At 24.6% G+C, this 22817-nt stretch overlaps 1 protein-coding gene across 1 annotated transcript; it reads right to left on the reverse strand.

Annotated features, from left to right (window-relative positions):
- Positions 1–6743: 6743 nt before the first annotated feature.
- LOC145849811 (transmembrane protein 50A-like) lies at positions 6744–15637 on the reverse strand. The gene is made up of 5 exons (XM_082954875.1): positions 15484–15637; positions 12620–12729; positions 11668–11735; positions 11468–11560; positions 6744–7317 (listed from the first exon to the last, which is right to left on the reverse strand). The coding sequence occupies exons 1-5, from the start codon at positions 15592–15594 to the stop codon at positions 7205–7207; spliced, it is 495 nt and encodes a 164-aa protein (XP_082811001.1). The 5' UTR covers positions 15595–15637; the 3' UTR covers positions 6744–7204.
- Between the last annotated feature and the right edge of the window lie 7180 nt (positions 15638–22817).

A 22817-nucleotide genomic window follows, 5' to 3' on the forward strand; every position in this document is an offset into this window, starting at 1 on the left:
TTTCACAATTTTGAGGAGCATCGGGTTCAAGATACTGTACATAATTTGTTAAATAATTAGTAATTGTCATTAAATTTATTTATGCATACTCTTTTAACTTACCTTACGTATAAGTAAACAATATTATAAAAAAATTTAAAAACCAAAGTTATGCATACACTTCATTGATACTAAAAATTGAAATTATAAGATACATGAAAATATATTGAATATTAATAAACAAGTCAAATATAACTTATGTACGGCAAATAAGCATTGTTGTACATGATTTATTGAAACAGTTTTTGATTATTTTGATAAAATTAAAAATTTCAGTTGTTTTACCCGAAGCTTATAAATACTAAATAAATTTGATTTATCAAAAGTACTATTTATTAATAAATTAAAACTATATATTGGTTAAGTTAAAAGTTATCACCAAAAAATAAATACGTTTGTTCATAACAAATTATTTTTAATTATATAATTTTCATATAGTAAAAAAAGTTTTATAACAATAATAATGATAAACCACTATATTGCGAAAGCGGCCATTAACCGTATGAGTGTTTAAGTACAGTAGACTACCGCTTAAGTACGCAAATTGAACCCGACCAAAAAGTGCGTACTTAACACGGGTAGTGCGTACTTTTTGACGACATAGTATAATATGAAATTTAGTTGTTTGTTTTCTTTCTTACAACTAGCCACCGAATAATTAAGCCAAATAAACCAGTCTTTTTATTTTAAATAACATTTAATACATAATGCTAATCTGCAAAATTTTTTGTTAGATTTAAATTTTTTTCATTTTTTTTTTTAAAGTTTCTACATAATAAATACATACATTTAATATAGAAAGTCAATGTCAGTCAATGATATAAAAAAGAATATTAAGCCATATTTTCCATATTTTGCTTGTCAGAGTAAAAGTACCAAACTACATTGTGTTTACCAAATATTTTCAAAACATCAATGTGTGTACATTTAAACTAAATTATGACTTAACTATGTTGTATTTATAGGTTTTTTTTAACTTTGTCATCTAGATTTATTTATTTTATAGCATTACAGCTCAAATATCATTATTCTTTTTACTTTTCTGCAACCACTACGTAAATATGTGAAAATCTGTGAAAGCAATTATTCAGGTTATTTGTTTATTTGAATTTGATATAAATATATGAAAAATTTATAAAAAAATTTGAATTTTTTTTTGTCTTTCTGGATAAGTGCGTACTTAAGGCGGGGTGCGTACCAAAAAAAGTGCGTACTTAAGCGGTAGTCTACTGTATATACAACGTTACTGCTTGTAATATACTGATGAAAATCGTTAAGTAATAGAACTTAATACCTTCTAAGTAAAAAAAATAATAAAAGCTGTGTTACTGTATTTACCTTAAAAATCACTTAAAAAACAAATAGAAAGAATGAAAAAAAGACTTTAACTAGGTGCAATACACTTGGTGACTCAAATACTCTTAAAAAATTCATTAAGTTTGTATTTTTATTATTTTTTTTTAATTTATAATCCCGGGGTTGGCAGGCGGAAACGGGTCAAAATTGCACAAAGGGTAAATTTTGTAATAAGATACTTTTGCGCAAATACAAATTTGCACGAGGGAACAAAATTGCATGAAGACAATTTTGCACCAAGGGTCAATTTTGCACGGAGGGTAATTTTTGCACAAGAGTAAAAAAACAGAAAAATATATCTTAAAATCAAAAAAAAAAACTAAAAGATAAAATTTTAAAAAACAAAAATATAATTAAATGACCAAGGGTAAAGGCTAGGGGTAACAGTGATAGTAAAAATGAAAAAATAACTAATAATAACTATTGTAAAAAATATGAATAAATGAAAATAAATAAACTCAAGTAAAATAAAAAGGGTTCCGACAGAGGGTTAGGGGTAACAGTGATGTAAAAAAATATGTTTTTTTAATTGAAAATTAGGATTAATAAAAAAATTAGAAAAAGTAAAAATTCAACCCGTGCAAAAATGTCTCCGTGTTTTGGTAATTTTCATAACTAAATTTTGTCTGCTGGTGAAAATTTGACACCTACCCCGGCAGGAAATTGGTGCTCGCGAGCCATATTTCAAGTTTTAAATTCTTCGCGGGCCGCAGTTTTAGTCACAACTTAATATTCTGGCTAGTATACTTAAAGGTCAGTCTAAGCTGAAAACAACTGAATCAAAAAAAAAGAGCTTTTTTTAATGTTGTTTTTAATTTGAGTTGTTTAAACTATATTTCTATGATTAACTTTTAATATTTATTTGTAACGTGGGTTAGGGATAAGGGTATAAATAAAAAAATATAATAAAAATACCTTTATAAAAAATTTCTTTATCAGCTGTTTTTTAGCTCAGGCTGATCTTAAATATATTTTTCTTTTAATCTATTAGTTTGAGTTTTAGTCACACAAAACAAACAGTTTTACTTGTGTTCAATTTATAAACCTAAATTAATTTTAGCTAGACATAGAGAACATATCCATGAACTAAATCTTAGACGGATTAATAAACTGAAATCTTAATAATCAATCTACAATTATAAACAAGTCTTAGTTTTTTTTTTAGGTTTTGTACTATTTTTAACCCTTAGGTAGATTGTAAATACAAAAACAGACCATTAAGAATGTGTTGTTGTTTATATATTTATTACTAATAAAATTATTTTTTATACTTATGTATGAAGCAATGCATTGTTAAATACAGAGTTGTTTAATAAAATCAGTAAAAATCAGGGGGCTTCCATTTTTTTAAGGTAAAGGAAAATTAGTTTTAGTTATTTAAAACTAGTTTTAGTCAGCCTAAAATTGTAGATATACTTCAAAAAAAAAGTTTTCAGGCTTAAATGAATTCACCTTTAAGCCAGTGTGCATTGTTCATACTTATATGTGTACAATTATTTTTTTTCAAACTATAGCAGCTGCAAGAAATAAAACTCCACACATAGTTTAAATTAAAAAATTTAATTGAATAAAACATGCTTCAAAAGTTTTTTTTGCCCATCTTCAAGGCAAAAAGCCATCCTGAGTGACCAAAAACTAGTGTGAAGTTTTAGAATAAAAAAACAATTCAAGCCGAAACCTGAAAAAAAATTGCCTGATTTGGTCTGAGATTTTAAAAGTCTTCAAACTAGCCTGACTTATTCTGAGTGTGTGACAATGTTTGACTCTTTATTTGATAATGTTTAAACAATGTTGATTAACCGTATACATACTTAATAAGTTTAACATCCCTAAATCAAGTGTATATTATATAGGTAGTTCCAAAAAAGAGTATCTGCGTATACACTTTGCAATGCATAAGATTTAAGTAAACTTGCAAATAAATATTAACTAAAAAAGTTGAAATGTACACTGAAAACAAATGTTTAAAATTATATCTTGTTCTTATATTGTTTTAAATGTGTCTGTACTGTGCAAACTTAAATATAATATCTATAAACATTCATTATAAAAATTATGCTTTAATTACATTTAATATACCTTAAGTATTAGTTTAAAAAGTGGTTCCAAAAGTAAGCAGCTGTTAACATTGGTGTGCATAGGATTTTATTTAAAATGTATAGAAAATTTATTTAAAAAATCAAAAAGTGTCAAAACCAAAAACAAACTAGTATGTATATTATACGTCTTATTATTATGTTGCTTAAAATTTTTTTTGTGCAAATTTAAATAAAATATATAGTGATATAACATCTCTAATAAAAACTTACTTGAATTTATTCTTTCAAGAATTTGTTTTACAAACTAATTTTCGGTCAAAGACCTTGTCAGTGCTTAAATATTTAAGCACTGACGAGGTCTTTGACAGAAACTTAGTTTGTAAAATAGATTCTAAAAAGAATAAATTCATTATTTTTCCTCCAGTAGTTGAAATCTCTCTATTTGTTTTCTTAAAACCAAAACATATAATAAAAACTTACTTTTAAGTTACATTAGAACAAAATGCTTAAATTGTAAAGAATTATCATTTTAGTTAGTTACTGTGCATAAATTTTGTACACAATGCAAAATTTTTACATTTAGTTAACTTATTTAATAAATTTACATAAACAACTTACTGTATCCAAGTACTTTCAAAATTTTGTTTTTAGTTCACCAGTGTTATCTAAGGACTTAAGAAGAAATTAATGAAATTACAGCAGTTTATCGACAAAAAAAATCAACTTAAAATATAAACTTGTTTAGTGGGCCAAATTTACATACTCGCCGACCGCAGTTTGCCGATCCCTGGTTTAGATGTATAAGATAGCTACTAATTGTTTTAAACTAATGATTCAATCTATTAAAATCAGATAATTAAACAGTTAAGTTAGTACTTATTTTGCAATAAATAGTAACAACAACTTTAAGTATATTAAAACTATAAGTTTATTAATTTAGTACTGCCGAAAAAAAGTCTGGAACAAAATCAAGTCTGTTTTAGTTTCGGTGTTTATAGACACTGTTACACCGAAATTAATAATTTAGAGTTAAGAATAGAAAAATATAGAGTTAAAAAATTGAGATGCAATTAAATACAAGTTAATTACAAGCTTAAATTCAATATTAATGCTTAAGCAACTCTTTAAAAGAAATATAAGTTATGTTGAAATTTTTCTTTATAATATTTCCTTTTATTGTTTATATATTTGTAAAAGTAAACTTATTGGTTAGGACCTCAAAACTTTTTCATACTATAATAAATTATAATAATATTATAAAAACAAAATACTGTAATAATGGTCAGTAAGTATTTGAAACAGGCACAACAAATTCTATATTTCTTAAAGAAAGAGATAATATTAGTTTTTTTGATTGGTAATTAAACTTTTATTGTTATAAAAATTAAGAAAAGCTTTTAGCTTAATCTATAAAAAAAATAAAGTACATTTTGTGTTTTTAATGGTTCAAACTTACTGACTGATTTGTGAATTTTACAAAAGTACTGTTAGCATTTAATTATCTACTACAGTGTTTATTTTACTTTAATTATGACAACTATTTCACTTAACAAATTACAATTGAAGGACATTTTGTATGGACATATTTAATAATCAAATAGTTGCGGAAAAAAGAGACCAAACCCAACAAAAAAAAGATAAAAATTTAATTTAAACAAGTCAAGAGGAATTAAGCAGTCAGGTCGCTATTTTAAACTATAAAGTAGCCTATAAATGCAGCAAAGAAAAATTGTGTAGTGCTAAAAACTATGGTTTTGAAAAAGCCTAGATTGCAAGCGTCAAAAACAGCTTAGATGATTTTAATGCAAATGACGAAAACGTTGTTAACAACAGTAATAAAAATGTCTCTAGTTTAGAGAACAAAACACAATCAAATTTTGCAGATGCTCTTCAGAACCAAAATTGTGGACTAAATTTTCAAGTAAAAACGAAAGCCTGAAGTATAAAATAAATACCAGCAACATTTTGGAAAAGTCACTTGGAGATACTTAGACTTTTTTACAAAAGTTAAGAATGTTCAAAAATGAAACTTAGTGGGAATTATAATTTGAATAATTTTTAGTTGTAGATTGTTCACGAATTATTGCAAAAAAAAAAAAAGATAATTTGTGAGTTTTCAACTTCATGGTCTTGAAATTTTTGTTCCAGACATATAAAAGTCTATTTGATTAAAGTCTCCTCGTGTAAAAGAAAAGTGACCCCTCGTGCAAAAGTGTCTTCGTGCATATTTAACCCGTTCCCGTTTACCTTAACTAAATCAATGAAATTATGTTAAATGATTGATTCTTAGTAGTTTTGCTCCCTTCATTTAATGACAAACCAATACTTTTTTAGATGTAGTGTTACAAGTTCTAATGATTTTTTATTCATAAATAAATCAGTTTTTGTACACTTTTTAAGTTCTATATTAGAGGTAGGCAACCTCTCTAGTTGGCTGGCCTGATATGTACATAACAGGCGGGATTTAGTTAACTTAGGTTTTTACGGGGCCCTTCATTTTAACTTTATAAGTTAATTATGATGTAGCTCTACTAATAAGAGGCAAAAGATAACAAAGTATTACTTAACACTTAAGTTTATTAAAACATACACTATTTCAAGCATTATACAATGTTTTGTCATGGACATGATGTTAAACTGTTCTGGTGTTTGACTAGATAACCGAAAGGTATTTTCGTGCACAAGGTCCTTGGACCAAACTTTTTGAGCGTTTTGACGTTCAATAAACAATATATGTATATGTTAAAAACAAAAAACTGTACAAAATACAAGAGACAAAACTACTCAACTTATATTAAATTATTCATGATCATTTATTTATCATGAGCTTTTATTTTTTGTTAGTAATTTGAAAACGAGATTCGAATCCCGCCTTTTTTAATTAATATCCGGATTCAGTAGGACCCTAGTTTTATAAAATGGGTTAGGAACACTCGTTTGTGTTTGGCAACCATATAAATTTCAAAATAATAGTTGCATTAATATAAAATAAAATTATTTTTTTGTCTATATTTATACATTTAAAAAAACAATCAAATTTTATTGGTGTAGTAAGTACGGGCCTATACAAAAAACATTTCTAATTTATTGATATGTATTTTTTCTATCAATTCCAGTAAGCTATTGCGCGAACTTTAAAAAAAATCAGTGTAAAACTAGAGATATACTTCAAACCTTGGTTTTAGCTGATTTTAAAACTTGATTTTTGTTTTCTACTTCCATAAAGTTATTACAAACAGCATATAGAACAAAATTTTAGTGTATTTCTATAAGATGTTAAATATTAAGTTGATGTTGGGTTACATTATTTGATGAGAGATATAGATAAATAAACATTGAGATGTAGAAAAGATTTAATACGGTCATATAATATATTTAAATAGTTATAAAGTGTACAGCAAGCAAACACAATTTTTTAAATTATTTACGTTCAAATAATAAAAATATCAGACACAAATTGAAGAAACTTAAATTATTAAAAAGTTTTTAACTCGAAGGTTATTAGATAGTATGCAAAACTTTATAGACTATTATGGACAGTTTAAAATAAAATAAAGCTATCGATAAACAAAATTTTAAAAACTATATTGAGATTAAAAATTCAAGTCTATGTTTTATAGTATTTACATTCAAAAAATACAGTGAATAAAAAAAAATTACAAAAATATTACACATATTAAAACAACATCCGATAAAAAAATTGCTTGTACCAGAAATTAGATAACTACAAAAACTGCATAAAAAATAACAGCCATGCTAGATATGCGCAGTTAGTCCCAAAGTTCTTCACTTCTACCGAATTTGAAAGACATAGTCGAAAGGAAAATAAGGAAGTTTTGAACGAAAACTGCAACACCTGCTCCAACCATCGTGTCTGCGGTAGCTGTACAAGAAAACAAATTGTAGCAAAATTTAGTTTAAAAAAATTACATCTACATTTAAACTGTATTACTAAAAATCTACATTTGACTAAATAAACAGCTGACATAATAAAAACATAAGCGATCTAATGTAATATAAAAACTATTTAACAACAAACTCTATTTTTAAGTGTTAATTCATGCTTTTACAATCGTAAAACACACAAAAACAAAAAAGAAACAATTACGTGTGAAAGTTAAGGTTTCTTTTTTAATATAAAGACACTATAAAAACTATTGCTAGAAGTAAATAAATTTAACATACTTTAGTGCGAACATTTTCATATAAACATGTAATGCATTTGTCAATAAATAATTCAAAAATCAGTGACACCAGAGCAGAGATATCAAAATAATTGTGTCAGCAGGTTCTCAAAAAATAATCTGCTTTTAGAAAGCTCAATTTGTCAATGGTTTAAAGTTTAAACTATTGCATAACTTCTACTTTCTTAAAATTGCAGTAAGCCTAATTTAGAAACATTTTGTGCTTTTGTTAAACGATTCAATTCACGCACGCTCCATCAAAATATATATATATACGCTTAAAAATTATTAACAGAATGGTTTATTAAATTCAAAATGATCTTATTTTGTAAAATTGTAAATAACCATAAAACACTTATTACTGATTAAAGACCAGTGGCCGAATATTTCACATTGAGTCAAAAAAAATAAACATAACAAAAGAAAACTTAATGCTACAGATTTTCAGTGCTATTTGGTTACTGAAACTTTCAAACTAAAATTATCATTAAAGGTTTTTGCAATTACAAAAACTATAAGTTATCTGCTATTTAAAATGAAATAGTATTCAAATCAGGGTTTTCCAAACTTTTTTACCAAAAGGCCCCCTTTAAAGAATTAATAAAAACTATGGCCCCCTCTAACAAGATTTCTCAGAAATTACCATTAAATAGACTTTTCTTTTTTGCTATAGACTTTTCTTTTTTGCTCTTTTTCATCAACTTCAGAATATCTAGGTAAGTTTTTAAATTATGGCCTCATGGCCCCTTTTACTACTCACGAATTAAACTTGGACTTTTTTTTTTTTATTTCAAGAAATTAAAATCAAATTACAACAATGCAAAAAAAAAATTTTATTCAAATTTTTTTAAACACCAAGGACTGCAAGTATATCACTTTTTACATTTACAAAAATATCTTTGCTATATTTAAGTAGAGCCAACTGCAAGGCAAAAAACTATTTATTAATAAAAACTTAAAGTGTTTATAATGAAATTAAAAAGTTTAATTTTAGTTAATTATAGAGTATCAAAAACAGAAATAAATTAACCTCATTTAAAATCTAACAAGAAACAAGCCTGAACATATCAAAAAAAATTAAATAGGTATAGTTGGCTTAAGTTTCTCAATAACTTCAAACTAGGCTAAATAAATTGCAACCCTGCAATAAAACTCAGGCTATTTTGACCTTGTACAAATTCTTAGATCATTTTAGATACTTTTATGAAAGCTAGTTTATTTAATTTTAAGAAAAAAAACACTCAAAATTATCCGTGGCTAATTTTTAATAACAAGATTGTAATAAAAAAGTAATAAACTTCTTCATATTTCAAGCCGAGTTATGTTATAAATTTTAGCGTTCAAGTTAAAGGTATTTTCTGCTCTTATGACGTTATAATTGTAACCAAAATTAAAAGTTTACCAAACTAATTCATAACCTTTAATCTTTCTGATAAATTCTTAAATGTGAACTTGCTTCAAAATAGAAAATAATTAATAATTTATATTTTAATATGGGGATCATTTTAAGTCGTATCAACTTTTTTGTAAAACTGAGCTAGCCTGCTTGAAATTTACTTCAAATCATCTATAATTTTGCATATTTTTGTAGATAATTACTTTAAAATTCAAAATACATGAAAACTAAAAGGTCCCGTTTTTTATAAGCACCCGAATATACTTATTCAGCTAACTAAAATAAACATTTAGTAAAAAAACTAATTAAGTATGTTATATTATTAAACTATTTTTTTGTTTTATTGAGCTCAAGTATTGATTATAATTTATTACTAAATGTACTCCAAATACAAAAGCTTTTTTTTATTAGAAAATTAAAATAAAGAAACGCTAACATATAATAAGTTTTATTTTATTTATATTTCATAAAGCAAAAAGTTTGAAAAAATATTATAAAAACAATAAAATTAATTTAAGTAATCAATACTGTAAAATTTTAAAAGTAATTATCTATCAACGCAAAAATATAAAGAAAAGTAGTAAAGTACAATAAATTTATTGTTGTGTTTGAATTTTATCGTTTAAATATTTTTAGTTAAGTAATGAAAAACTATAAAAAGTTTATTTCTGTTCAACAAGGAAGTTTAATTTAGTAATAATATTTTACAACCATCTTAAATACTAATAACATAAACTAATAATTTTTAGTATATAAAAACTTTTATAAAAATTTCAGACACGTTTAAAGCTCAAATTTTTAAAATATATATCAGTATCAGAAATTAAAATATTTGTTTTAGGATTTTTTATAAGTTACAGATAAAGTATGTTAAAAACATTAAAACTATGTTTTGAAGCTTTTGAAAATAAATGTCAGACAAAAGTAAAGTTAACTTCTTTTAATTTGGCATTTTAACACATTACTGTACCTTATTATTTAATACAACTTTATAATTTAAACATAAAATATTTCCTTTTTTTGTTTTAAAAAAAGTAAATTCATTGAACTTTAAAAAACAAGTTCATTACTTAATAAAGATTACAGAGTTAATTTTTTTATTAGTATTAATTGATACAAAATATTCAAAATTTACTATTTATAGTTAGCAGGCATTACAGGTATTAATTTAACTTTAAAAGTTTTCGTAGAACTTTTATAGCGTTTTTTTTTAATGAACTTTTTTTTGAGCAGTGTTTCTAAAAGTCTGCATCTGTGTTCAAAAATTCGCATTGGAACAAATCACAGGAATTTTTATAAAAGTAAATTTTAATTTAGTTGGTATATTTTTTTACCTTAACTTGTCTAATTAAAAAAAGCTGTTTTTTGTAGTTTGTAGTATAATTTATAATTTATTAGTATAACTTGTTATGTTTTTCTTCCATATTGTATTTGTTATAACACATTTTATACTAGTGAACAAGTACAACCATTTCGAAATAAGTATAGTTTTAAAAATGTAACTGTTTGTTCTAGTAATTAATTTACTACCTATGACAACAGTAGCATTATGTAGTATATTATGACAGTAGTATGATGTCATTAAGCGTTCTAAAGAAGACATAAATAAATTGTTTTCTTATCGTTCAATGTTTAAAAATATTTTTTAATGTTAAAAGGGTTTGTTCAAATTAAATAAAAGATTATTTTTAACATTATATTGGAGTGCTTAAACTATTAGATTAAGTGAAATGGAAAAAAAAAACTAAAAATTTAGTTAGGGGCTTGTTTTGAATTCTTATAACTATTAAATGTAAAAAATAATAACTAATATCAAACTATAAAACAACTTTTTTATTCTAATTTTTATTATAAATATAACATGTAACTTTAAAAATTAAAAAAAACTGAATGGTAGAGAAAGTTTAAAACAATATTTAATTATTGGTCATTTAGATCAGTGGCCTTCAGGGTGTGCACCAGTGCACATACTTTATTTTAGGGTGCACAAAATTCCTTCTGAAACTTACACTAGATATTCTAGAGTTTGTGGTAAAGAGAAAAACAAAAAATTTAATAGTAAAATTCACTAGTAATTTAAAGCTTACACTATATATTCCAAGGTTGTGTAGAGCAAAAAAAAAATTTTGAGCTTGGGGTGCACATACTTTTTTCACTTAAATATGCACAAATTTCAATTACTGTGGACACCACTGATTTAAATATTTAATGATAGGCAAACAGAAAAGCTGTTAGAGTATCAAAATTCTTTTAAATTACTCAAATAACTTGTTTTTCGACGTATTGCTAAGCTGGCTTATATTATAACCCTATGAAATTTTAAACTGGTTTTTATTGAACAATTTCATAGAATTTTATTATAAAGTTAGCACAGTAAACATTATAAGTTGAATAAAATGTGTACTTGAAAACATTATTATAGTATATTACTTATATCAGAAAATGTAACCGACCATGAACAACATAATTTCCAAAAAGTATCCACATTGAAGCGATCAAGGCACCAAAACAAAGGACAAAAGCAAAAAGAAGCCAAATTCTTGCACCTAAAGTTATGTTATAACATGTTATTAGCTGTAAAAGATAGTTTTTAGTACATAAAAAAAGAATTTGTTGTTTAACCTATAAATCTAAAAAACAGCTAATGACTAACCAGCTGTTCCAAGACAACCATCAGTATATAGGTCTCCTCTAATCTGTCCATTTGCTACTGCATTAACCCTATTTATTATTGTAAAAATTATTAATTAATTAAATTACAAATTTCACAATTTAATAATAATTTTTCAATATATTAATACCAAACTTGTTTAAGATAAGCTTTTCTCAATTTAAATGACTCTACATTAGCAAAGTATTAGTCTTTAAGTTAGGTTTTGAAAGCAAAAGGCTCCATCAACTTATAGCAAACGTAGTTGTGTACAAACTAATGTCAAAAAAGCTTATAATTTCAACTTATTTAAAACTGTATATACAAATCATAGTAATAGTTCATTTATATTATCTATTTTTCATGAATAACTCTTTAGTTTTGTTACAAATACATCAAAAAAAGTCAAAAATAAAATTTTCTTAATAGGTTCGAAACATATTTAAACTAAAACTTGTTATAATTAGTTTGTTTAAATGTACATATATTTTTCTTTATAACATACTTTTCTTAACGTTATACTTAATATTTGCTGTATACTCAATACATTAAAGTGTTTACAAAAAATCTTAATATGATTTTTATAGACATTCACAATATGTATTCTGAAAATTTATAAGCTGAAACACCTTTGTTTCAATATAGCAGTTATTAAACCAAAATATATTTATTTTATTTACTTAATAACTGAGTAATGTAAAAATTTAAAAAAAGTTTATATAGCAAACCAATGTTTCAATAAGTAAACTTACGAAGTTTTTATATTCCTATATATTACTATTAAACAAAAAATTTGCTGATTTTATGAGTTAGAAAAGTTTTTAAAATCTTGTTTGGGTACTTAACTTAATAAATATAAGTTGATAATTTAAAACAAAATATAGATAGTTTTTCAGTTATCTTAATAAAAATAAAACAAGATTTATATTATAAAACTAAGCTTGAAGTAACATACATGAAGAAGGCAACAGTAGCAACTGATCCACATGCATGAACATAATTTGGAAGTTGAGTAGGATCATATACAATAGCAGCATTGATGATAACCCACCATCCAGCAGCAAACTTAATTTAATTTACTATTATAAGAAATAAAGTCTCAATTGTTGATTCTATTTTTGAATATATATACTTAATAAAATAATATTTTTAAGCATGACTGATAACTTTTAAATTAGTTTTTACATAAGTTTTAACAATAAAAAATTTAACCTTATAATAATTTACTTCGATTAAAATTGCAGCAGAAAATTTATAACTTTGTTCATATTTAAAAATAACAGTTTAATTTTTAATTAATGGAAAAACAATTTTATATTTAAAAACAGTAACAAAATTCAGAATACAACCAATTAATTAATCATTATTTTACTTAACTCTGGATAAGACTATAAGGAGGGTAAGACAACAAGTATAAACAAAGATTTTTTTAAACTTTAAAGTAATGTTAAAATTTGCAATATAAACTTAGTTGATAATATATAGACAGTTCTCGTTATCTGAATAGTTGCTTTGTTAAAAGCTAACTGTTATAAATTTTCATGTTTAACATATCTCTATATTATACTTTAATAAATAATTAAAAACTAGTAATTAAGGTGTACAGCAGATAAAATAAACCTAAACAGATAATTAACTCTGCTACTCAATTTAGTGGTTACTGATATTTTAAAACAAATCCAGGTTTTTAACTTTCATCAAGTAGTTTTTTGTTTTTTTTTAGTAAGAAATAATTAAAGGTGAAAAAACGTAATAGTACAAAGTTATAAAAATATGTTGTAATGCTAGTTTGTATGTTTTATAATAATATAGTTGTAAGTAATAAAACTACTTTTTATTTAATATAATATGTATAACTTATATAATTAAATTTTAATTATTGTCCACATAAATTTTGTAGAAAATTTAAAGCTTTTCAAGGTAATTTAAAAAATTACCAAACACCAAGTAAAATAGCCTCCCTTTTAATATTTTTGTTTAAATAAATTTATAAGATAAAAATATTTTTAATAACAATTATTCCCTAACATTAACAAAATTTCATTAAGATAAACACAGTTGCAGCTAAAAATCTTAAACCATAATCCCAACTATGACAAGAATTTTGCTAACAATAGTAATTATTAAAAATTTAAATGACTATTTGCTAGAAACTTTTGCTTGCTGATTATATAAAATATTATGATTGCTAAATATTATATTAGTTTGAGTTAATGTTCTACTTTGTTTTACTTAATTAGATGTTTATCAATTTTGATTTTATTGAATTTGTTTCCTTACAACATAAAATAGAATTGTTAAATAATTTTTGTCAAAGCTATATACATTGTCTGTTAATATGTGAAAGTATGACAGATGAATTCTGTTCTTCCCATTTCAAAACTTTCTGACCACTACTTTACTGTTTTCTTCAAGTGGCAACAATGGATAAGGAAATTAAGTTAAGCAGGGCTGCCAAATGTTTTTGTCAATTTTTTTTTTAGATTTTTAAAGTTACATGCTTTAGGATTTATTTTTAGTACAAAATAAGTTTTAACGTAAAAAAATGTATTAAGGGCATGGGGAGTTGACACTTTTTTGATAACTTGATACTATTTTATATAGTTTTTACTAAGCTACAAGATGCTTTTTACAGATTATAAAACTTCAAAATAACTTTTGAGTTATAGCCGGTCTAAGTTAGAGGCAGCAAATAGGATCCTTATGGGAGGTGCAAACTAAAACAGCAAAAGTAGATTATTTCACTAAAAATCTATCTTCTTTTATGTTTTTTGAGATAACTACCTCAAAATTTCAGGAAGTGTTCATTGATATATTTAGAAAACTCTGTCATATTTGAAAATTCTGTCGTATTGAATTTTAAAAAAATAAAAATAACATTTTTATAATAAAATAACATAAAAAAAACTGTTTTTTAAGCAATCTTCTTCAATTTTCACAGAAAGTGTATTATTAAATTTTAAAAAGATTGAATGCAGGAACTTTTTGCATTTTGAAAAATAAAACTTTTATTAAAAAAAACCACTCTTTATTTTTAATAAATTTTTTTTTTTTTAATATTTTAAAATTTTAATATTTAAAGTCTTTTAAACTATAGAAGGAATGTTTCCTGAAAGTTTAAGGTCTCCAGCTTTAAAAATGAAGGATAAGATAGATTTTTAGTGTTTTTTTTAAACTTCCGAGAATATTGACCACAAAAAATTTGAAGTTCATATGTTTGTATCTGTAAATTTTTATAAAAATTACAATTTCGCAAAAGTTCAATAAGATTTTTAAATTCTATAAAAACTGGCTTGTAGTCTGTACTTCAAGCTTTCATTAAAAATCTAATTTTATTATTAGTAAAAAAATGTTTTTGCTAAAACTCTGAAAAACATACGTGTAAAGTTTTAAAGCTAAAAAGTAATTTTAAATAATTGAAATAATTTGATGAAATGTTTTACTAACATCAGAATATCAGATACAAAAAAATTTACCTTCTTGCTAAACTTAAATACCAAAACAACAACAAAAGATCTAAATAAAATTTATAGGTAAAAAACTGGTCTAAGATATTGAAAATGTATCAAAACTAGCCTAACTCAGCCTGAGTTAAAATACAAAGTTTTAAATACCAAGAGTTTTCCTGAGTAGAATGAGTGTGTGGCAAAACTGTAAAAAGATAAATAGTATAACATATAAAAAAATTAGATACCTAACTGCTTTTAAAATAAAACCATGTTATTTTTCATGGTAAATACTAGTTAAATTCCTCTCTTAAATGATAATTAATTAAGTAAAATAATGTAAATAATTACAATACAATTAAAAATGACTTACTAGAGCTCCAGAAACCACAGAGGCAATTGTATTTCTTTTTTCACCTAACTCTAAGTTTTCACAACAATAGCGAAAACAACTACATGAACAGTTATCAATAAAACCTGACATAATTTTTTAAATTTAATTCCTGATAATTGTTAAATGTGTTAGTAAATTAGTAATAACAATTACTACTCTTATGTATTTTATGTTTACTTTGTACTCAGTATTCTTATGTTTATTTTTAAGATATTCAGCCTTCAAAACATAAAACTGTTTTAAAAATTACAGGTCTTGAATGTAGTAAACAGTTGTGTATATTTATATTTTTAAAACAACTGAAAATTTAAGTTTTTATTTAAAGTTTTAGAAAAATTATTATTTTATACTACTTACTATTGCTTCAAATATATTAATCTAATTTTTCATAGTTTAAATAACAAAAACTTTAACTTTAAGTTTATTTATATTTAACTTTTAAAAAAACTATAAAAACTTTGTAAACTTTTTGGCTCTCAACTTGCAAATTTAAACGGATTCAAAATTTATAAAAAATGCATGTGTTAGTTTACCTTTCTACCAAGTTATTATTTATAGAAGTAAAAGATTTTAAATTTTTATTTGTTAAATATCTAAAAATCAAAAAACACTTGTGAGATTCTTTAAAAAAAATTTTGACAATCTCAATGCTCAGCTCAGCACTAGGTACAGTAAGAAGTAGATGGGGTAGCACATTTACGATTAATATTCATATTTGAAAAAATATATAATTGTTCAAATTCTTAATGAAACAATTATGAGACAATAGCGTACTTTTGTATTAAAATCAATTAAACAGCTACTTTGAAAACAATTTCAAAAAAGATCTTAATTGAACTTATTTTAATATAATAAAATTTTAGGCTTAACCTTTGTCCTTAACCCAGCTAGTCGACCCCTGCCTCAATTAAGTGGCTCTAAAGTCTAAACCAGGGGTCGGCAGGCATTTGGTGGACGTAGGTAAAATTTCAAAAACAATAATATTCGCGGGCCGCAGTATAAGTTTTAGATTTAACATTACGAATTCTAAATATATAGTTTAAGTTTTGATTATCTCGTGAGTTGTACCAGAATGAGACCTTTTTTTTCTCTTAATTTCAAATCCAAGAATATCTAGTGTAAGATTGACTTTTGCTGACCGCACGTTTTAAATTTAAAAGGCCGCATCCAACCTATAATAAAAATATAATCGCGAACCGCAAGTTATACCAACCCCTACTTTAAGCTATCAATTCTTTATACTTTTCTTGCCCTTTCATTTTTGATCTACTCTTGAATTCAAAGTATTTGTTATTATTGTCTTTTTTTATACTTGTAGTTATGCTTAGTTCGTGATTAGATAGTCTTTTTAATGCACTTTATAACCGAAAGGTTCTTCGTGCACCAGGTCGTAGGATCTAATTTTTTGATTTTTTTTTTATCGTTCAATAAACTATCTTTAAACTCATTTTGATTTTACGGTATGACCATAGTTATTTTTTATTAATTACTTAAGAAATTATTTACTTTTTACTTTTTCTAGCTATATTTATTATCTAGCTACACTTAAACTTGTTTTATGTTTTTTGTACACCAAATTACCCGAAATCTAAAATTAAAAATCTGAGTACTGAATAAAAGCTTGAAGTTGTTTAAGCTAAGCTGTCATACTCAAATAGATTTTGACAATTTGCTTTAAGCCATTCATGCAACTCTTTTATGCACTTATCAATAATAAATATTATTTTCTAGCTGTGAAAGTGACGAGTCAATGATGTAACCTGATAACTCTATTGCAAGCATTAACCTGTTAAAATTTCAAGCAAACAACTAAACAGTCAAACATCCCAAAAAAAACGATTAGAAATTGCGAAAGTATGTGACTTGTGAAGTGACATATTTTAATTTTAGTGTTTTAGTTAGCTAATATGATAAAGGTCTATTTGTAATTTATTATGTGTATGCAGTATGTACTGTATGTGAATGTGTACAGTTTTGCCTATACACATTAAAAAATATGAGTAGTTTACATAAACTAAAAACATATTTTTACGTATACAATTAAATTATTTAAATAAATATACATTGATAACATCTAAAACAATCAATAGAATAACTTATAAAGTTGCAACAGAAAAAATTGTGTTTAAATATTTAAACATACTAAACGTGTTTTTAATAAGTTAAGTAAAATATAATCTACATTCGGAATGATTAGTTTTACTAGTCAGCAACATCAGATTTACTACAGAAAGTCTCTATTAGAAACTGTTTTATGAACCGAGTTTTGTAAAAAAGTCTTTGCAGGTTGCGTTATTTTTAAGATTTTTAATATTAAAAGTAATCCTTTGTAGCAATATTTCTATTATGTTTAGGTTTTTTTTGTATACCAGGCCATGAGATCATACTTTTTGAGCGCTTTTTTGTGATGTTTAATAACCAATTATAAATGTTTAAACATTTGAAACATTATTGGTTTAAAAAAGATTAATTTATAGCTTTTTACAAATGGTTTATTAGTTAAAAAGTACAGGGCGGGAAAAAACTTTTGTATGGCGGGCTTTACATTGCTAACCCAATGCCTACAATAAAGGACCTACATTGATTACATAATGTTTGCCAATAGAGAAGCCATTTTAATTAATTCATTAGATCAACCAAATTTTTTTGTTATCATATAAAAATTTAAAACAACTTTTAATAAGTATAAAGTGCTAATAATTCTTTATTATGTCCTGGACATGACGTTAAACTGTTCTGGTGTATGACTCGATAACCGAAAGGATTTTTTTGTTCACCAGGTCCTTTGAACAAACTTTTTGAGCGTTTTTTGTCGTTTAATAACGATATATTTTTAATAAACTCTGAGATTTATTGTAACTTACTCGATAAAGTAAATCAATTAATTTGAAAGTTTTAATCAACTCTTTTAGCTATAACGTTTATACTTTTCTTTATTTTATAAATTCTTTGTTAAATGAGCTATTGATAATTAATATTATTAGTGAAGTAAAAACTAAATAAACATTTTGTACAGCTCTCTGAAGCATTTTTTATTTCTGTCAAAAGACTGTTGTTTTATGTATAGTAATAACAAAAATAAAGACTTCAACTTATGTTTATTAACTGAGTCATGACACTAGGAATAGACACATTTTTCTCTACTTTTTTTTTTTGATTTTATTAAACTGTGTACTTTTAAGAGTAGCTTGGAAAACTCGCAATTGTTTGCAAAAAAACAGCGAATCTTTTGCATATTTGCAAAGTCAACAAAAAAAATTAAAGTTTTATTTTGTAATTTATTATTTTGTTTACACCCTTTTGCTTAACCCACCTCACCCAAATAGAACCAAATAATTTATAAAATTATAGTTTTAATGATTGAAATTAAAAACAACAAAAAACTTTTTTTACTGACTCGGGAAATAAAATTTGCTTCTTTTACGTAAATTATTTGCGATTTTCTCAAGCTTCCCCTATTAAAATCGTGTTATTACAGTTTAGTAATAAATATTTTATACATTTGAGTTTTTGTTTTGAGTTTTGTATACTAGTCGTAAATGGATATTTACAACTAAGTTGTAATCGTAATTGTATAATTAGATAACAGACATTAACATGCAGATGAATAGACATACAAAGATTATTCAAGTACAGTAACCTCTCGGATCTTTACGCACTCGTGACGTTACGCACTCTCGTTTAGTTACGCATTTTAGAATTCTATAAACTTCAGAAAATAGAAATTTTAATTTTTTTAATATTGCACAAATTAGGTTTAATGTATATTTTTAAATTAAAATATGTTTTTGAATGCTAACACACCTCTCTATATCTTTAGACTTTGTAAATTTATGTTCCTTGACTAATTCATAAACATTTAGTTATACCTCAGTATATCACAAATTTTGTTAAAAATAAGAGATTAAATCAAAATTCTGAAATAAACATGTCTGTGTTTAATAATGAAAGCATAATGAAATAATGAGAGTTTGAAACACAAAAAAATAATACAGCAGTCTTGCCCTATATATTAATAAACATAATTTTATAATTGTAAAGAATTGCTTAATAATAAATTGAATTTCTTAAGTAGAATAGAATATAAATGTCACATATATATAAAGATAAAGATAATTTCTACTTATTATTAAAATAGTAAAATTGTTTCTACTCGTATTATTATTATTTTATAGAAATTCAAATCCTTTTTTTTAATATATGTATAGTTTTATCTGTTGTTTTCATATTTATAAATGAAGTAAACAAATAGTTAAAAGTAGGAAAGTGCCCAGTCTGCTTTTAACTAGAAGCAATATTAAAAAACAGCCATTATAGTGAGTATATTTGGTACTTCTCGTTTCTTTACGATCTCTCATATCTTTACGCACTTTTTCTGTGGACACAATGTGCGTAAATAAGCGAGAGGTTACTGTAAAGAAAAGCTGTTAAGTCCACTACTTTCTAAAATTGTTTTGAACTTTAAATTTGAAAAATTACCAAGTAAGTTCTACTAACGTTCAAGGGAATCTCCCGCATATGCAACGAAATTCAAAGTTAAGATATTACAGTATTGAGAAATGAAAACATGTTTTCAGGTTATAACATATATTGTTTATTGAACTACAAAAAACACTCAAAAAGTTTGGTCCAATGACCTGGTGCACGAAAAAAACCTTTCGGTTATCGAGTCATGCACCGGAATAGTTTAACGTCATGTCCAGGACTAAATTGTACCAATTAATAAATACAAGTCATGAAGAATATAATAGGACTAACAACACCTTCCTACTGATCAAAAAAGTTTTAAGTTTTAGATAAGTACAGGCCAATCACTTTAGTATTACATTTTTTGATACTTTTTGAAAAACAGAATGATTTAAGTATTTTTAGATTTTCAGGATAATTTTGAACTTTTTGTATAACATTGCTTGCTTGACCTTCTAAAATTGTTTATCGTTTTAGAGAGAAAAATAAGTCTGATGTTTTTCTACCAAAAAAAAAAGATAAAAACTAACTGTTTTTAGATAAAGTTGTGACCAAATTTTTATATTTTATTTTTGGTGTTTTTTCTAATTTTTGGGTGTGTATCGACCACAGTTTGATCTTGCTACATTCAATTCAGAGAGTTTTTGGTAATTTCCTAGCATGATGTTGCACCAATATCAAGTTAAAATTTAATTAAATTTTATATCTTTTTTGACCATAATTTTAGGCTAAAAATCAATGTTTTAAGCCTAGTTTGTATAGTCTAAAAAGATACTTTGTTTTATACTATCCTATATAAGTAAAAAAAGAAATTAAATTTATATATCATAAACTAATAAAACTTAAATGTTTAATCGTTTTTATTTTACAATATTGTAATTAATAGAAAGTATGACATTGATATAGTTGTTTTATACTGTCAAATAAAAGTGATTAAATATTTAAGAATTATTAGCAATTGATAACTAAGTTTTATTCTATTTATTTATTTGTATGACATTTATTTACAGCTAAAAATAATTGTTAAAAAAGACAACAAATAATACAAAATTTGAGTTTGATATTGGTGCGACATCATCCTAGGTAATTACCAAGTTTTCAAGGCTAAATAACTCATTTAAAATGAGTTTTTTATTATTTCTTTTTTTCAGAATATTTGTTAAGTTTTGTTATTTTTATTTTGTAAGTTTAGCATGTATTAAGATTTATTTTATTTTATTTTATGTAGTTTAAACAAGTTTAATCAATGACTAGCGCTAGATTTAGTTGATTAAACTTGAATTGTTGACAACTGAATAAAACAGTTAAACAAATACTTAAAAAAATTACCTACCTACAAACATGTATACTAGAAATTTATAGACACTATTTAAAAATACATGGTGCTCTTACAGTAATATGATTATACTAAATACTTTATGTAGAGTGAGGTTACCAATTCTCCCCTCTTATTTAATTTTGAGTTATTTATTGCATTTTTGTGGTTGCTCTAGTAGAAAGGGCAACAAGAAAAATGTGAATGTAAATAATCATAAAAATCAACATCTAGGGGAAGAGACGGTGTGGAGCCCATGGTACACTATGGTTTCCATGGTCAATATTGGCAGTAATGATTTAAAAAAAAGATACTTACTATTTTTAAACTTAAATTTTTTTAAATAAATTTATATATAATTACTTTTGAAGTTTTTTATTTTAACTTTTGTTTTTATTTTTTCATTATTGTTTTAAAGTTAGCTCAAAGTATTAGTTACAAGTAAATGGTTGGCACTGCACAGCTTGATGACCAAAAGGTCTTTCTCCACACCATTTCGTTGACCTTAATTGTGAGCGTTAACATTTTTTTTTCTTTCTTCTATTATTAGGACCCCTACTCAACCAGACCACACAATTAATATTTTTTTTAATTATCCCTGTTGTCAATAACTCACAGGTTAAAACCAGAAAGTTGTTTTAAAAAGGCAATCTATAGCATATTTACAAACTTTCATAACTGTATTAACAGTAATTTAGTCATAAATGAGGTTATCGTTTAGAACTGCACTTTAAGTTTTCCTAAAGAAACTATGATAAAGTTATTATAGAAATTTTATAAGCTTAATCAACAAGCTAAGGAGAACTAAATCCAATCAGTAGTCATTCATTATTTAACAGTCAAATTTTTACTTGTTCTATAGATTTTTAAATTTGTTATAAATTAGTATTTTGTTGATAGTATATTAACCTAGTTTAAATTTTTAAATTAAAATTTCAATCATTACTTTTTATATTCAAGTTGTTATAGATTTATGTAAAATATTGAAAGGCTTACAAATCACTCATATGCTAGAATTATAAGAGTATTATCTGTAACCCATTTCTTATACTCATAAGCTTAAAAAAATTGTTTGAAAACATTGTGAAAAAATGTTTAAGTTTAAGTAGAATTCTGAAAAAGATTAAAATATTTAAAAATTTAGTTTTACTATCAGCGATTGGAATATATAGTCTATATTCAATACAGTTCAGTTATTTTTGTTTTTATTGCTAATGATTTTGGTTAGTTGAACATTTATGCTTTTAATTCAAGTAAAAATATATATCTTGTTAAGATTTTTTAGGTCTTGAAAAATACTTTTTGTTTCTCTGTTAACATTTAAATTTAATTATATGTTTTGATTTTAAGAAAACAAATAAAGAGATCTCAACTACTGGAGATTTATTCTTCCAAGAATTTATTTTACAAACTAAGATTCAGTCAAAGACCACATCAGAGAATAAATCTGAAAAGATATGTAACAGTCATGGAAAATAGCATTTAAATAATAGAACTAAAATTTAAAAAAAATTTTACTCAAGAAAAAAAG

This window comes from Thalia democratica, chromosome 2 (genome assembly GCF_965202585.1).
Source record: "Thalia democratica chromosome 2, ktThaDemo2.hap1.1, whole genome shotgun sequence".
Taxonomy (NCBI): Eukaryota; Metazoa; Chordata; class Thaliacea; order Salpida; family Salpidae; genus Thalia; species Thalia democratica.

What these genes read in the sequence shown, in the direction of transcription:
- LOC145849811 (XM_082954875.1), bottom strand. Translation starts at nt 15,594, where the DNA reads ATGTCAGGTTTTATTGATAACTGTTCATGTAGTTGTTTTCGCTATTGT. An exon ending in GCTACTGTTGCCTTCTTCAT is followed by an intron (nt 11,736 to 12,619) that starts GTATGTTACTTC and finishes AATAATAAATAG; the next exon opens with GGTTAATGCAGTAGCAAATG. An exon ending in TGGTTGTCTTGGAACAGCTG is followed by an intron (nt 11,561 to 11,667) that starts GTTAGTCATTAG and finishes ACATAACTTTAG; the next exon opens with GTGCAAGAATTTGGCTTCTT.